Source organism: Hyaena hyaena, unplaced genomic scaffold (genome assembly GCF_003009895.1).
Source record: "Hyaena hyaena isolate Hyena2069 unplaced genomic scaffold, ASM300989v1 scaffold_50, whole genome shotgun sequence".
NCBI classification, from domain to species: Eukaryota; Metazoa; Chordata; class Mammalia; order Carnivora; family Hyaenidae; genus Hyaena; species Hyaena hyaena.
In genome coordinates, this window is record NW_024080682.1 from 672,977 (window position 1) to 689,442 (window position 16,466).

At 56.4% G+C, this 16,466-nt stretch overlaps 1 protein-coding gene across 2 annotated transcripts in view; it reads right to left on the minus strand.

Annotated features, from left to right (window-relative positions):
• Positions 1-893: 893 nt before the first annotated feature.
• CRYGN (crystallin gamma N) overlaps positions 894-16,466 on the minus strand; it is an 18,012-nt gene continuing 2,439 nt past the window's right edge. Inside the window, exons 1-4 of one of the 2 annotated variants that reach the window (XM_039230664.1) lie at positions 8,294-8,383; positions 6,198-6,446; positions 3,666-3,811; positions 894-1,091 (exon numbers count right to left, since the gene is read on the minus strand). In XM_039230664.1, the coding sequence (XP_039086595.1) occupies positions 956-1,091; positions 3,666-3,811; positions 6,198-6,446; positions 8,294-8,314 (552 nt within the window). In that variant the 5' untranslated portion in view covers positions 8,315-8,383 and the 3' untranslated portion in view covers positions 894-955. Of the gene's footprint in view, positions 1,092-3,665; positions 3,812-6,197; positions 6,447-8,293; positions 8,384-16,466 lie in introns of those variants that run through there. The other variant, XM_039230665.1, reaches the window with a different exon arrangement.

A 16,466-nucleotide genomic window follows, 5' to 3' on the forward strand; every position in this document is an offset into this window, starting at 1 on the left:
TGTCCTCCCTCAAGGGGGGAAGGGGGGGAGGCTGGACGCCGAAGTGTGGGTGGGGGGTGTCTGGAGCAAGGACCCTCGTATTCCCAGAAACCCCACTACCTTCAGGGCAGGCTCCTCCCTCCCTCGCCCCTGGCCAAGTGCTCCTCTCCACCGAACCCGCCCCCTGCAGGGTAGACCCAGGGTCGTGGAGAGGGCTCAGGCCACAAACAAGGTCGGTGGATTCACCCAAGGGGGTGGAGGGAGCCTGGACCCTGTGTCTGCCCAGCCCCGTGAGCAGGCTGGGGGGCGGGAGTGATGCTCTACGCGGCCTTCAGCCACGCCGGCTCCTTCCAAGTCTCCTCCTCCATTCCCTCCCGGGGTTCGCGTATTCCTGCATCTTCCAAGTCCCCGTTGCAGGAGAAAACGGGCAATGTGTCCCTGGGGTCCAGCCCATCTTTTCAGAGGGGCCGTTCCTGTAAACCCCAAGGCCGAGAGCAGCCAGAGACGCAGATTCCTGAACCCTGGGTCAGGCTTTTGGCCGCAGAGCGGACCACGTGGCCTGGCGGCCCCGGGGTTGCTGAGTCAGGAGAGGCGCGGGCGGGGGGAGCGGCCGCCCCCCCACTTCTCTCCCACTCTCCCCTGACAGGCGCCCTGGGCCTGTGGCGGCTCCACACGCCCTGCTGTGGGACTGGAGGCTGTCCTTCCAGTTCCGGGCCCATGCTTCTCCCTTCTCCCGCGTCAGATGAAAGGGTTCGGCTCCGTGGCCCCCAGACCCTTCCAGCCCCCTCCCCCGCCCTCAGCTCCCCGGCCTGCCCTCCGCCAGCCTCCAGCCCGGGCCCTGGGTGCCCCCCGGGCTGCCCCCCGGGTCGGGGAGGGACAGGGAAATCACTGAATCACTGAGGCCAGCCCAGCGCTCCGTTTCCATGATCTTTATTGCTCAGGGTCTGAGCCCAGGGTGGGGCCGGAGGGGCTGCCGCTAGAAGAAGTTGACCACCCTGCGGACCGACTGGACGCGAGAGCTGTGGGCTTCCCAGTCCGAGTAGTTGCGGAAGTCACCCCGCTCCACCAGGTACATGCGGCCGTGGTAGTTGGGCTCCTCGTAGAGGACCCACCTGTGGCCGGGGGAGGGGGGGGAAGGGGAGGAGGCCAGGTGACCACGAGCCGCTGAGCGGCACAGGGTGCGACCTCCTCCCTCCCGCCCACCCACCACCCCACTCCCCTCCTGGCCAGTGTGGGGCCTGAGCTGAGGGGGAGAGGTGTGGGGGAGGGCTCCCTTACCCTCTGCTCTTCCACCGCAGGGAGCAGAGCGGGGCTACACACCCCGATCGGTCGCTGGGGTCCTTCCGGCCCAGGCCATGGGGTGCTCCGACTCTGTCTTTGCAGTGAAGCCCCACTGCGGCCCGCGGCCCCCCAAAGCACTCCGCTGGTGAAGGAGACTCAGAACTTCTGAGCCCAGCCCGCCCAGAGAGGGAGTGACTGCCCTAGACCACACGCACCTCCCCCCCCAGTCATCTGCTGAGGGCAGCTTCCCCAGCTCCCCCCTCCCCTGCCACCGTGGACCCTCTACCCCATCCCGACTCCACATCTGGCACCTGGCGCCATGTGCACAAGGGTTAGGGGTCAGGAATGAGGAGAGAGCTGCCCAGGAGGGAGCTCAAGGTTCACCCTGAGCCTCCACACACCCCTAGCCTCACTGCCCCTCTCACTCGCCCCTACCCTCCTCATACCCATGGGTGGCTCAGGCCTGAGGTTTCAGGGCGCGTGTGCAGGAGTCCCCAAAAGGAAGAAGAGGAAGGGACAGGCCGAGCCTCTTCAGCAAACAGGCTTCCTGCTGTGACTTTGGGGACAGAGGCACCAAGAGAGAGGGAGGAGGGGGCGTGGCTCATCCACAGCAAGGACTGTGCTGGGGGGGGGGTGGCAGGAAGTAAGGAGAGTGACCTGGTGGCACATTTCCCTCCAAATGCCCCCCAGAACCCAGGTCTGTGGGGACAGGCGGGTCCTGAGCTGACTTGGGAGTGTCTGGGAGGGGGCAGGGAGACCTGCCTGGAGGCTCCGGATCAGACCCCAGGACAGAGCTTGAAGGAGGTCACCACCCCCAGACCAGGTGGTCCGGGCCAACACTCTTGCCAAGGACTTACTTTTTTTTTTTCCCCTTCAATAAAGTCACAGCAGCAAAGGGTGAGCCCTCCTTGGGGAGGGGACAGAGCCGTGGCCACACACGCAGCCTCTGAGTAAAGCAGGAGCTACAGGAGACCCTGTGCTCTGTGGTCAAAGCTCTTAGCTCCCGCCTTCCCCCCTTTTTCCTTAAGAGGCTCTTGGAGTCTCCCCAGGGTGGGGGTCGGGGGACTGTGGCCAGGGTCTCTGCACACCTTTCATGCTAAGGTATGACTCTGGCCTCACGGAACATAATTTAGCCAGTGGTTTTCTAGGCAAATTGTCCTTCTGGAATTTTACCCCCAGGTTCCCAGATGCCTCAACTGAGGGCAAAGGGGAGGTTTCGGAAAGGCAGAGAAAGGCAGACAGGAGGAAATGAATCCTGGACAGAACCAGAGGGACAGAGAAACAGCAGGAAGGGAGCCGGATGCCCCCCCTGGGACTCTGGGAAGGAAGAGAGAGACCCCTCAGCTCAGGGCCCAGCAGCCAGCATCAGGCTGCCAGGGGGGAAAGGCGAGGGCTCCAGCTCTTCCTCGGGCTCAGCCACTATCTGTCTTCATTCGGTCTCTCCCAGGACCACGCTCTTGAACCTTCCGTGAGGTTCCCCGATCCCGTACCTCGGGCGCACAGACGGCAACCGGCCCCCTCAATGGCTGTGATGGGAACCCGCGCCTGCAGAGCGGCCGGGGCTGAGGTCTCGGGCGGCTCTCTGCTCCAGCCCGGGGACCCTCTGACTTGACGCCCAACGCCTGGCTGCAAGGCCCGCTGTGGCGTTCACGAGCGGGGCTGGCTCACTTTCTGAGCCTCCGTAAGAGGTGACGCTACCCACTGGCTAGGCGGACCCGAGGTGGAAGACGGCCCCTGGGAGGTATGGCCAACGCGAGGGTGCACAGGGGCTTCTAACAGCGGCTGAGCACAAGGCCCACCACCATACGGGCCGCCCGTGGTGACTGTACAGGAGCCAGCAGAGGCCAGGCCAGCACGGGGCCCAGGCCAGCACGGGGCCCTGATGACCCTCTAGGGGCAGGGCAGACAAACAGGCAATAGTCCTACGGCCACAACGTGTCCACCGGAAGTGAGCCGCCATGAAGACCGGAAGTGAGCCGCCATGATGACCGGAAGTGAGCCGCCATGATATCCACCTCCCCGGGGGCCCCCATAGGAGAGCCCCAGTTCAGGGGTCCACTTTGCAGAGTAGGACCAGGGTGTGCAAGGTAAGCAGAGTTCCCCTGGCTCAAGGGGACCAAAGCACTGTCCACGAGCTCAGTTTAATCATAGATACCAGCTGGTCTGCAAAGGGCCGGCCTCCCTCCGCCCCCAAGGTGGAGACCTACCACTGGGGCCCCAAGTCTCCAGAGACGTGGAGGACGCCTCCGCACTGCTTGACGGGGGTAGAGGAGGTAGCCGAGGGGGTGCCGGGCCTAACCCGCTGCTGGGGTCTGAACCCACCCTGCAGCCTCCCCCAACCCCCCACATTTAGCTGTGTAGGGACCAGCCCGGCTGCCGTCGGCGGCCTTGCGGCCTCTACTTACGCGCCGTCTCCGTACACCTTGACGGCGTTGACACAGTTCTTGGCCCAGCCACGACTCTGCAGGAAGGGACAGTCGTCCTGAAACTCCAGGCACTGGCCGGTGAAGTTGCAGCCCTCGAAGATCTCCAGGCGGAAGTTCTCCCCATGCTGCGGGCCCATGGGAGCCGAGGAAGGAAACGAGGCAACAGGGCTGAGTCCCCCCAGCGGGCGCCCCTCCCACGACACACAAGCCCACAAGGCGGGGAGCTCAGAATCGGATTCTGCCTCCCTCTCTCTTTGTCCCTCCCCTACTCACTGACGGACTCTCTCTCTCTCTCACTCTCAAAAATAAACATTGGGGTGCCCGCCACCCCAGTGTAAGCGGCCCACCCAGGACTCTGCTTGTCTTGGGACATGAGATCGGGTTGGATGAAAGGCGCCTATCACTTTAAAAGGCTTCAGAGCCCCTGAACCGGGCCACTCTCCTCTTTCCTCAACTAAAGAATCCAGGGGTTGGAGAGGGCCAGACTGCCCTGGACACAGTGGCCGTGGGCCTGGGCCGCTGGCTTCCTTTCTGGTGCCTGGACTGGGGGGACTTCGGCCCCAGCCACACCAACGCCTTCCTCTGCCCTTCATCTCCACCCGGGGGCCTAAGGCCATGGGCAAGCCTTTCAACGATAATATTTTACAAACTGTAACCAAACCTTTTATTTAAACACGAAGCCAGAAATCTAAAACAAATAACAGTGCCCTCATTTGCTGAAATCCCCACTTACTCGCTGGGATGACACTATATAGCTCCCTATAAGATTCCTTGCATTTCCAGAAGGCAGAGGAGAGCTGGCTCCGGGGGCGCAGGGGCTGGGCCTGCCTCACAGCTGGCTCTGAGGGGAGCTCTTAGGAGAAAAGCACTCAAAAGATACCTCGGGGAGTTTTCATATAAACAGCGTTACGCAGGGGCGCCTGCGTGGCTCAGGCGGTTAAGCGTCTGGCTCTCAGTTTGGCTCAGGTCATGATCTCATGGTTTTGTGGGTTCGAGCCCCATGTTGGGCTCTGTGCTGACAGCTAGCTCCGAGCCTGGAGCCTTCTTCGGATTTTGTGTCTCCCTCTCTCTCTGACCCTCCTCCGCTCATGCTGTCTTTCTTTCTCTCGGAAATAAATAAAACATTAAAAAAATTAAAAATAAATAAATAAACTCAAAAAATGTAAAAAAATAGTGTTATGCAAGATCCAGGGCCACCCATGTTAATTCCTTTTTCCAAATGTCTCTGGCCTGGTGGAAATACAAAGGAAGCATAGGGCGCCTGGGGGGCCCTGTCGGTTAAGCGTTAAGTGTCAGACTTCGGCTCAGGTCATGATCTCATGGTTCATGGGTTTGAGCCCCGTGTCGGGCTCTATGTTGACAGCTCAGAGCCTGGCGCCTGCTTCGGATTCTGTGTCTCCCTCTCACTCTCTGCCCCTCCCCCATTCGCACTCCATCTCTCTCTCAAAAATAAATAAAACATTAAAAAAAGAATAAAAGGGAGAAGGGGGACCCCATACAGGAGGCCCCTTCCCTGGGGTTCCTGAGCTGTTCCCTTAGGACCACCTGAACCCCATGTCCAGGGACAGGACCTTCTACAGACACCTCACTGAGACTCTGATGACCCTCTGGTTCAGGAATCTGCCTTGTCCCACCCGACCATGAGGACCTCACATCAGGTCAGCTAGCACTTGTCACATGGGAGAATCCTATGGAACAGGAATGCCCGGTCCTCGGATCCCCCCGCAGGGGCAGCCAGACATGAACCGTCCATCACCGTGGGTAGGGACGCCCCTCCTCTGCTCTCCCTACATACACTAGGCCACGCTTTGAGATGACAGCCACTCGTGTGGCTCCCAGACGCCCACCCCCAAATTCCTGAGGACCAGCTGGTGATTCAGGCCTCCTCCTTCAGTCATTCCACGGTCAGAGCCTCGAAGTCTCCTGAAAAGCGCTACACGGTGACCCGTGCGAGTGGACACATCAGGCCCAAATCGGCCTCACTTTAGCTACATTCTCCCCCATCCAATTGCAAATCCAAACTTCTAATATTTCCAACAGCATTCTAAGTGGAAAAGTCAGCAAGATCTGGGGACCGGAAATTGAAGGTGGCCCCTGATACATGCCTGTAAATGTCAGGTATAAAAATTTCCATGGGAAGGGGCCCCTGGGTGGCTCAGTCGGTGAAGCGACCAACCGACTCTTGATTTGGGTTCAGGCTATGATCTCATGGTTCGTGAGATCGAGCCCTCCGTCAGGCTCTGTGCTGGGCCTGGAGTCAGCTTGGGATCCTCTCTCCCTCTCCCTCTGCCCCTCCCCCGCTCTCTTAGACATAGAAAGAGAACTTCCAGAGGTGGCCCTGGCTCTTTCCTGTTCATTCCCACGCCATCCCACACATGGGGGAGTGCCGGGTCTGTATGGGGGCATCTCCACATTTTAAAACATCCCACAGCCTCATCAGATCTTAAAGCTGGGAGGGCCATGCAGCCCTGACCCTCGGTCACTCTGGCCCCCAGCCGGAAGCCCACTCACCATTCCCACCGGCCGGCAGGAGCCCATGTGGTCATTGTGGCCATTCCAGCAGAGGAAGTCAGGGTAGTCACCGTGCTCCAGGATGAACTGCTGGCCCCGGAAGTCGGGGTGATCGTAGCAGACCCAGGCTCCGCTCTCCACGCGGATGGAGTTCACGCGGTTCATAAAGCCCCGGTCCTGGAAGTTGTCACAGTCCCCGTAGACCTCGAGCTTCCGTCCTGTGAAGTGCTTGCCTTCGTAGAAGGTGATCTGGAAAGGCCAGGTTAGAGGGCTCGGGGTCACGGGCTTCTCTCAGTCTTGGGGGCAGACAGCTGGGGTCTAACACCCTCGATTGAACCCTGATTCCCAAGCTTGCTCTGCACAGTAGGTGCTCAACACTGTTGGCTGGGTGAACGAATGCAAGCGTGGTGGGTTGAGGTGGGATCCAGGGCCTGGCCCTCCCTACTCTGGGAGCCTGAGGTTAAGCAGAGGGATTTCAGAAACTATCTGGGGACAGGGATTCCTCCTCTATCCCTGGCCCATTTGAAAACAGGATCCTTTCAAACTCCCATCGCATTAAAAATATTTTTGAGACAGAGTGCAAGCGTGAGAGCGGCAGAGAGAGAGGGAGACACAGAATCCAAAGCAGGCGCCAGGCTCTGGGCTGTCAGCACAGAGCCTGATGCGGGACTCGAACACACAAACTGTGAGATCGTGACCAGAGCCGAAGTCGGACGCTTAACTGACTGAGACCCCAGGCACCCCTTTCATCACATTTTTTAACCTCACTTTTTGTTCATTGTTAAAACCTAACATCCAAGTGTGTTCAGAAGAAAAGCACTTCGCCCACCGCCCCATCACCATAACCCCAACATTGAATTCTGGAAAGTCAGGTTCCTGGGACCGAGCCCCTTCCTGGGAGAGCCTGAACGCCGAGGAGAGCAGTCAGGGCCCGGTGCAGGGATTAATGGCTAACAAGGGGGCTTTTTCAATGTAACTCAGCCCTTTGTTTACTAGGCCATTCCTGTGGGTGACGGGCCTGTGTCAGACCTGGAACATTACCAACTCAGCGGTCACAGTTCAGACACCGTGCCCTACGGCAACGTAGCACGGACCATTCCCCTTGTCCCTAAGCTAAACAGCATGAACTCTGTCAACCCCAGGGTTCGTTTTCTGCGGTGCACCCTGAAATCCCAACCATTCAATAACTGTTTGGGCTTCAAGAATTGTGCACCCAGGGGGCGCCTGGGTGGCCCAGTCGGTTAAGCGTCTGACTGGCTCAGGTCATGATCTCACGGTTCGTGGGTTCAGGCCCCACGTCGGGCTCTGTGCGGAAGGCTCAGAGCCTGGAGCCTGCTTCAGATTCTGTGTCTCCTTCTCTCTCTGACCCTCCCCTGCTCACACTGTCTCTCTCTCAGAAATAAATAAAACATTAAAAAAAAAAAAAAAAAGAATCCTGTGCCCAGAAGGGCCCTGGCAAAGTACAAATTAATGTCCTGGGGCCTGCTAACTGGGGTAATCATTTATGCTGACACCCGCTACTACCCTTCTGGGTGCCCTGGGCAGAGCCAGGGCCTGACTTCCCAGGGGGGGAATGGGGGGGCACAGGGGCATGATGGGCTCTGGGGGAGGGGGGAGGGGGGCTGTTTGTTACTGAAGCACAACCTAGCCAGTGCAGACTGCGTAATTTTCTCAACCACTGACCTTGAACATAGCCCCAGGAGACCAGAGGCTGCATCAGATTAGCCAGGGGAGGGAGCAGAGAATGGTGAGGTGGGAGCGAGTCCAAATTTGATACCTTCCTGCACAAGACAGGACAGGCGGAAGGCCCAGAGATATTTAGGGAGATCTAGTCACCGGCAGGATTCTAAGGCCCCTCAAGCCAGTCCAGAGCCACTGATGGAGGGGGTGGGGACACACCTTCCCGCCTCCCACGCCAGAAAGGCCCTCAGCCAGGGCCAGGTCGCCCAGTTTGGGGAGGACATTTTGACAGTTTGGCTCAGGGCCGTCAGATGCAAAGGGCTAAGGCATAAAGGGTAACGCTTTGGCGCCTGCCTCGCCAAACGGCGCGAAGAGCGGCACGCAGTGGGTCTGGGGCCGGGCGGGACCACACTCACCTTCCCCGAGCACTGCGCCATGGTGTGCCCGCCCCTCCGGCGGCAGCCCCTTTATGAGCGGGCGGCGCCCTGCTGGGTCAGCGCCGCCCCGGACAAAAGATTTGCTGGTCCGGGAGTTCGCGTTGTCGGGCGCGCTAAGCCCGCGAGGGGCCGCCCCGCCGCGTCCCGCCGGTGGGAACGAACCCCAGGCGCCGCGACCCCGGGGTCGGCCCGGTACCTGCTGGGTCACCGCGGCCCAGGGAGCCCCAGCCAGCCCCCCAAGGGTCTACTATGTCTCTGACCCCAGCCCGCCGGCGGTCCCTGCTGAGTCAGGGGCGCACGCACGCACCTCGCCCCACTGCCTCCCCCTGCGGTGGGCTGGGGCGTCTCTAGCGCCCCTTCCTTGGGCACAAAGCCTCCCCGGGTCTCCCGGGTTCTTTCTCCGTAACAGGGACACAGGGATGCAAGGATGGGACCTAGCTTCTAGGGGTAAAGAGGGCAGCCCATGCCTGGCCCCCTGCCTGCTGCCCCCCACCCCCACCCCACAAAGGTACCGATCCGATGGCACCCAGTGCCTGGTGACTCCCTCACCCCCCATCTCTATGCCAGGTTGCCCTCCATTCCTCCTCCCCTCCTTCGAACTTGCTCTCTGGATGCTGTCCGCTACCCCAATCAGTGCTCATCCTTGGTCCCCACAGCGCGCTGTGCCCAGACCTCCCTGGACGACAAGGAACATGCAGTCCCCTTCCAGCACGAGGCTTTCTCCGCACACCCAAGTTCTTGGCACTCGGCAAAGGCTCCGAGATCATTTGTGATGTGAACAGAATCAATACCCAGCCCACGGCATGTGCAGCCCCCCAGACGTGTATACAGAAAACAATGACTCGGGTAGTTAGCTGGGGCCAGCTCTGAGATCAAAGAAGGGGGGAGCCCAGGGGGCTCACAGAGGCCGGGCGCTGGGCACCCGGGTGGATGGTGCGGAGGTGCTGTGGGAAGAGTCTGACTTGTTTCCCTGCTTTGAGGAAAGTATTTTCGACACCATTTCGCAGAGGAGACGCCTCCGACTCAGAAGAGGAGGTCACGCAATTCTTGTGGGCAGCAGGGTGACCTTGCCCCTGTTCTGGGAGGCTGTCCAAGGACAGGCGTCTCAGAGGACCTGGCCCAGCTGTGGCCCCCACAGGAATCCACACTGACCAAACCACACATTCCAGCATTTGCCTCCCGACACGGGCCCTGTTGGGGAAATATAGTTAAAGGCAAAATCTGCCAACCTGGAAAGCCTGTCCATAGAGGTAGAAGAGGAAGAAAGCCGCTGTTATTATTGAATAAGCGTTAAACTTGAACGTGAAGTGTTACCCATCTGGTGCAGAGATTGCAAAGACCCGGAAAGACATTCAGCCTTTTGAATAGTCATGCGGATGCGACTTATTACACAGGTGTTCTCAAGAGAAAGCCCAGATTTCCTTGTATCTTTGTGCTGGGAGGCAGGTCTTGCAATTCAAAGTATGGTGACAACCGGAGGTAAGGCCTCTCCTTCCAGAACCCCAGGAGGTGGGGCCGTATCTACCCTGATGATCAGGTTTCAGAGAGGGGGCGCCCAGCCCCTGGAGGAAACAAACATTCCTGAGTTTTCAGACTGGCGAGCTGCTTATTTAGCCGTTAAAAGATGTGCACGCATATGAGAAGAATCGAGAGAGAAATTCTAGAAGCCAAAGGAGGGATGGAAAGTTGCCTGGGTGGCTTAGTCGGTTAGGCGTCCGACTTTCGCTTGGGTCATGATCTCGCGGTTCGTGGGTTCGAGCCCCGCGTCGGGCTCTGTGCTGACTGCCAGCTCAGAGCCTGGAGCCTGTTTCAGTCTGTGACTCCCTCTCTCTCTGACCCTCCCCTGTTCACGCTGTCTCTCTCTCTCTCCTAGAAATAAATAAAACATTAAAAAAATAATAATAAAAATGAAAAAAAAGAAAGTCCCTTCCCTTATTTTCATTTGGGACAGTTAAAGCTCTTTTTTTAAAATATAAATTTTATTTTCAGGGAACCTGGGTGGCTAAGGCGGTTAAGCATCCAATTTTGGCTCAGCTTGTGATCTCATAGTTCGTGAGTTCCAGCCCTGTGTTGGGCTCTGTGCTGACAGCTCAGAGCTTGGAGCCTGCTTTGGATTCTGTGGCTCCCTCTCTCTCTGCCCCTCCCCCATTCGTGCTCTGTCTCTCTTGCTCTCAAAAATGAATAAACATAAAAATAGCCTTCCTTCTCCAGAAATACCTACTATCCTGATTTTTATATTTATTATTTCTTTGAATGTTTTCATATCTTTATTATGCGTATACCTGGAAATAATATACATTTTTTTACAGTGTGGTAACACCGTATAGGTATCCTTCTGAAATTTCAGATTTTACTGTTTGTGACCCCAGTTTCTGAAATAGTGGCTCAGCCTGTTAAGTGTCTGACTCTTGATTTCAGCTCAGGTCATGATCTCACGATTCCTGAGATCGAGCCCCGGGTAGGGCTCTGTGCTGACAGTGCAGAGCCTGCTTGAGATTCTCTCTCTTTATCTCTGCCACTATCCTGCTTGTACTCTCTCTCAAAATAAATATTTTAAAAACTGATGTTTTTGAAATAGTGAATGAATAACTCTTGGTAAGTTCCTCAGAAAACTAAGTAAAATCTTTCATCCCTTCATCTAGTATGTTGCATACTAGGAAAATTCAGTATATATTAAAAACAATCAGGGGCACCTGGGTGGCTCAGTCGGTTGAGCATCCAACTTCGGCTCAGGTCATGATCTTGCAGGTCGTGGGTCTGAGCGCCGCGTCGGGCTCTGTGCTGACAGCTAGCTCATAGCCTAGAGCCTGTTTCAGATTCTGTGTCTCCCTCTGTCTCTGACCCTCCCCTGCTCACGCTCTCTCTCTCAGAAATTAAAACAAAACAAAACAAAAAACAAGCAGGGGCGCCTGGGTGGGGTGGCTCAGTTGATTAAGTATCCTACTTTGGCTCAGGTCATGATCTCCTGATTCGTGAGTTCCAGCCGCGCATTGGGTTCTGTGCAGACAGCTCAGAGCCTGGAGCCTGCTTCAGATTCTGTGTCTCCCTCTCTGCCCCTCCAATGCTCATGGTTTGTCTCTCTCTCCATAATAAATAAACGTTAAAAATTTTTAAAAAAAGCAAAGAATACAATGTGTTTGGGGTGAAATTGTAGGACTGTTCCCCACTGCTTGTTCCAAGATATCAAATATCCCTGGTCTCTGTCCCTTCAAGGCCTGTTCCTCCTCCATCATTCTGACAAATGGAAACACCCTCAGATGTCCAAATGCCCCCAGGGGCCAATCCCACCGGGTCGGGGGGCTATGCCTCTGTGTGAAATTCCTGGGGGGAAGCACGGACTTATCTTCAAGTCCATTGGATGCAGCCAAGGCTGCCTGAATGCATGAGTAACTGAGGGTAAGCGCATCAGTGACGCGGTGTTAGCCATCAGGATGTTTGGCTGGGGTCGGGTTAGTGTGTGCCCAGAGGGCACTGGGCCCCCTCTGAGGGGGCCTGTCTGTGGACCAGTGGGGCCCTGAACCTCCTGGGGGAAGGGGTGAAAGCTTCCTCTGGTTTGCTCAGGGCCAAGCCTCTCCGGGCTGTGTCTCTGCCCTGTTTCAGGTCTACTTCTAGAAGACAGTACACATCTCCCTCCCAGAGGAGGGGCGAGAGGCCTCCAGTGGAGGGGGTGAGTATTGGATTCGGGTAGGGAAAGAAAGGATGCGAATGCAAACGCTCAGGAAGACATCTCCCACGGGGAGAAGTGTGCTTGGTGAGAGGCGCCAAAGCCTGACCCCTAGTGGTGGTTATAATAACCACAGCCCCCCAATTACTGGGGACAGGGTAGCATGGGGGCTTAGAAGTATAGTAAATTCAACACCAGGGGCAGTAATCTCACAGCGTTTATACAGCTGGGGACCAAACAACTAGCACAACATATATTATGCCACTTAATTCCCTCAGCAATCTTAAGAGGCAGGCATATTATCATCCCCATTCTGTAGATGCAGAAAGTGAGGCACAGAGGAAGTCACTCACTGGCTTGAGGTCACAGAGTAAGTAAGCAGCGGGGCTCGGATTTGAATGCAAAACGTAACCCCCAAAGGGATTACAATTTGTGGGGCTCAGACTCACGAACTGTGGGAGACCGTGGTCTGAGCTGAAATGAAGAGTCAGATGCTTAACCGCCTGAGCTACAGGCGTCCTACAATTTGTACTTTCTCATAGCATTTTGCGGTTTTACAGTCTGTCCGGCTTATCTATTCCTGCCCCTGTTTCAGATCTGGCTCCTCCAGCCCCTCCGTCACCTACGTCTCCAGCATTTCCTGATCCAGGGACTCAAGGACTGAAAATATGCCCACTTTGAGAAACTCCTCCAAGCAATAAATAGAGAGGAAATGAACCATTATGAAAAATCATCTAAGTGACGTGAATGAAAGGCTGATAATCCCAACATTAACCAAAGGTCCTTCCAGACAAGCGCCATCAAAGCATCGGAGGAGCCCTGCTTGAGGAGGTAGCGGCTCAGAACTTTCAAGAACTGAAGGCAATCTTGAACTCTGATCGAGTGTGCACTCTGAGTACTGAGTACCCAACAAGCTCAATAAAAATAACTACACACCCAGATATCGTGATGGAGCTCCAGAACCTCAGGGTTAAAGGGAAGATCTTTAAAGATACCGGAGAGGGGGTGCCTGGGTGGCTCAGTTGGTTGAGTGTCTGATTTCGGCTCAGGTCATGATCTCACGCTTTGTGGGTTCGAGCCCTGCCTCAGGCTCTATGCTGATGGCTTGGAGCCTGGAGCCTGCTTCAGATTCTGCCTCTCCCTCTCTCTCTGCCCACCCCCTGATTGCACACACACTCTCTCTCTCTCTGTCTCAAAAATAAATAAACATTAAAAAATATTTTTAATATAAAGATACCAGATAGAAGAGCTGTGTCATCTTCCCTGATCCCCAGAATAGGTCTCTCAGGTGTCCTGAGCTTCCACAAGCCCCAGCCTGCAGTGACTCAGGAAGGAGAGCCCCACCGAGCCACACTGTCCTAGGATTCGCCCCTGGCCCTGAGCCTCAGTCCCCGAGTCTGGGAAAGGGGCAGATAAAACCCCTCCCCCGCAGAACTGCAGCTGAATGAGCAGCGCGGGGGTCGTGGCAGGGATTGTTTGTTTTTCTTTCTCTTAATTTTGATGATTGATGAATTTTTATTGTTTAGGAATGACTACGCGTGACACACCTATCTCCCGCTATCGTTCTGCAGTTGCTCCATTTACAGATGTGCGTGCTGAGTCCCAGGCCCAGACCCAGGCAAGTATTGTTTTAGGGGCCCGTCTCTATAGAATTTGAGTCCCCTGAAGTCAGCACCGTGGCACCAGACCCCGGTGACCCAGACCCTGATCAGTGATGGTTTGAATGCTCCTCAGCCAGCGAGCTTTCTCACTCATGCCTGCCCTCTCGCTCTCCGACCTCATAACTGCGGAGGCGTGAGGGGGGACTCGTCTCTACCTGTGGCCTCGCTCCTTCCGTGTTTCCAACCACCCTCCTGAACGGGGTGGGGGGGGGACCAGGTCGGGTTGTCATGGGAACAGTGGGGTCCCAGCCCACTCCTGGTCTGAGAGCCTGCAGCAGGGGTGGGTCACACGGCACAAACGCGGCTACGGGCTGGGGGAGGGGTGCTGGGGGGGGTCAGAGAGCAACGGGGGACAGAGGCCAGCGTCCTGGCTTCAGGTCTCTGCTCCTTTCGCATGGCCTCAGTCTTCAAAAAAAGTTTTTTAAATTATTTTTTTTTTTAGTTTTGAGAATGAGAGAGTGAGAGCGAGAGCACAGGAGCGGGGGGAGGTGCAGAGAGAGAAAGGGGGACAGAGGATCTGAAGTGGGTTCCGAGCTGCCAGCACGGAGCCCGACGCGGGGCTCCAACTCACAAACCATGAGATCACGACCTGAGCAGAATTTGGATGTTCAACCCACTGAGCCACCCAGGTGCCCCCCAAATTTTTTAAAAGTTTATTATTTATTTTGAAAGAGAGAGAGAGCAAGTGGGGAGGGACGGAGAGAAGGGGGAGAGAGAAGAATCCCAAGCGGGCTCCGCTGTGTCAGCACAGAGCCCGACGTGGAGCTCAAAGCCACGAAACCGTGAGATCATGACCCGAGCCGACACCGAGACCTGGATGCATAACCGACTGAGCCGCCCAGGCGCCCCACATGGTCTTAGTGTTGATGGTGGCTGGGAACTGAGGAGGGGGCACCCAGTCAGTTGGGGGCAGAGGCAGAATGGGCAGGAGGAGGCAGGTAACGTGGGCACCGCCAGCTAATACTAGCGGGGATGTGATTTCCAAATAGGATGAGAAGTTTGTGGAGTTCACCTTGGGAAAGGGGTTTTGCTTTTGGATCCAAACTAGTCTGCAGGGGCGCCTGGGGGACTCAGTTGTTTGAGCGTCCGACTTTGGCTCAGGTCATGATCTCGTGGTTGGTGAGTTCAAGCCCCGCGTCGGGCTCTGTGCTGAGAGCTCAGGGCCTGGAGCTGCTTTGGGTTCTGTGTCTCCCTCTCTCTCTGCCCTTCCCTTCCGGCGCTCTGTCTCTCTCTCTCAAAAATAAATAAACATTAAAAAATTTTTTTAAATTAAAAAATAAATAAACATTAAAAACAAAAAACAAGTCTGCCGCAGGAGCTCTGCCCCAGGGCGGGTAAAGGAAGACATGAGCAGCGGCTCTTCCAGTTCAGATCCAGGCGGGTGCGGCGGAGGGCCGAGGGCGGTACCGGGGGGACAGCTCTCTGGAATGAGGGTGTGTGTGAGCCCAACGGCCAGGCGCTACGACGCCCTCAGGAAGGGTCACACTCGAGCTATTGGTGGCCAGTCACCCATCAGGAGCCCGTGGCAGGAGAGGGCTGTAGCTCCGGGGGTGGGGGAGGGGGACCTATTGGACCAGAAAGCCTGAAAGACACAGCCCCTTGGCCCCACTCGGAGCTGGGGTCTGTGGAGACAGAGAAAGAGACTCACTCTGTCGGGGCCCCGAATCCCACCGAGCCCCTCCTTCCGGGGCTTGGGGGCCAGCACACCTGGCTGACCAGGTTATGCCACCTCTGTCCCTTCCCTCCTTCCTTGAGCTGGTCGACACCCGGCACCCAACGGTGTCCGGTCCCCCTCCCTTTCCTAGGGAGCCCCGCTTTCAGATCTCCTTCCACCCTGAACCCAGAAACCCCGAGAGGGGACCTCAGAAAGTGAGGGACACAACCTGGAAAGCCTCTCAGGTCACTGGCGCAGGTCACAGGTCACAGGTCACAGCCAGCGACCGTGGGCGGCCACGAGGCCCCGGGCCCCCATCCACCAGCAGGAGCTGAAGAAGGCCCTGAAATGCGAAGAAACCAGCAGAGATCTGTGCCTTTGTCAGACTCTAGGGGGCAGCAGTGCAAACCTGGCCATGGACCTGCGGCGGCTTTAACTCCCCCTCCCCCACCCCGAGGAGGCTCCCAGGCCCGGGTGGAGGACCTGATGTGCTGAAAATCCACGTATAATTTGGGGTTCAGACACATCAGCAAGTGGCTGCACCTACTACCTGTTAAAGAAAAACTATAGGGAAAACAGCCTTAAAATGGAAAAAATTTTATTTTGCCTAAAAACTGGGAAATTTAAATTCTTACAGCAGAACACGTTAATCCAGCTCGAAACGTGCGTACTTGGGAACAATCAGTTGAGTTCAAATGATTCTTCATTTTGCAGATGGAAACACAAAGGTGAATCCAGACATGGGGACTGTCCACCTGGTGGCAGAGTAAGGGTGAGGATGTGGGTCCTCGTCCTCTGGGCAAGTGGCACACAATCTTTATTTATAGCAGGGGCCACACCCTCCTGAGGGTTGTGTAAATGGAGGCAGTGTGGCCTCTGAGCCAAGGGCGTCGGCATCACCTCGCACTTGTCAGAAATGCACATTTAATTTCTTTTTAATGTTGATATTTATTTTGAGACAGAGAGAGACCAACCATGAGTGGGGCAGAGGCAGAGAGAGGATAACCAGAATCCGAAGCAGGCTCCAGGCTCCAAGCTGTCAGCACAGAGCCCCACGCGGGGCTTGAACTCATGGACTGCAAGATCATGACCTAAGCCAAAATCGGACGTCCAACCTACTGAGCCACCCAGGCGCCTCGAGCTGTCCCAGTTTTATTTATTTTATTTTATTTT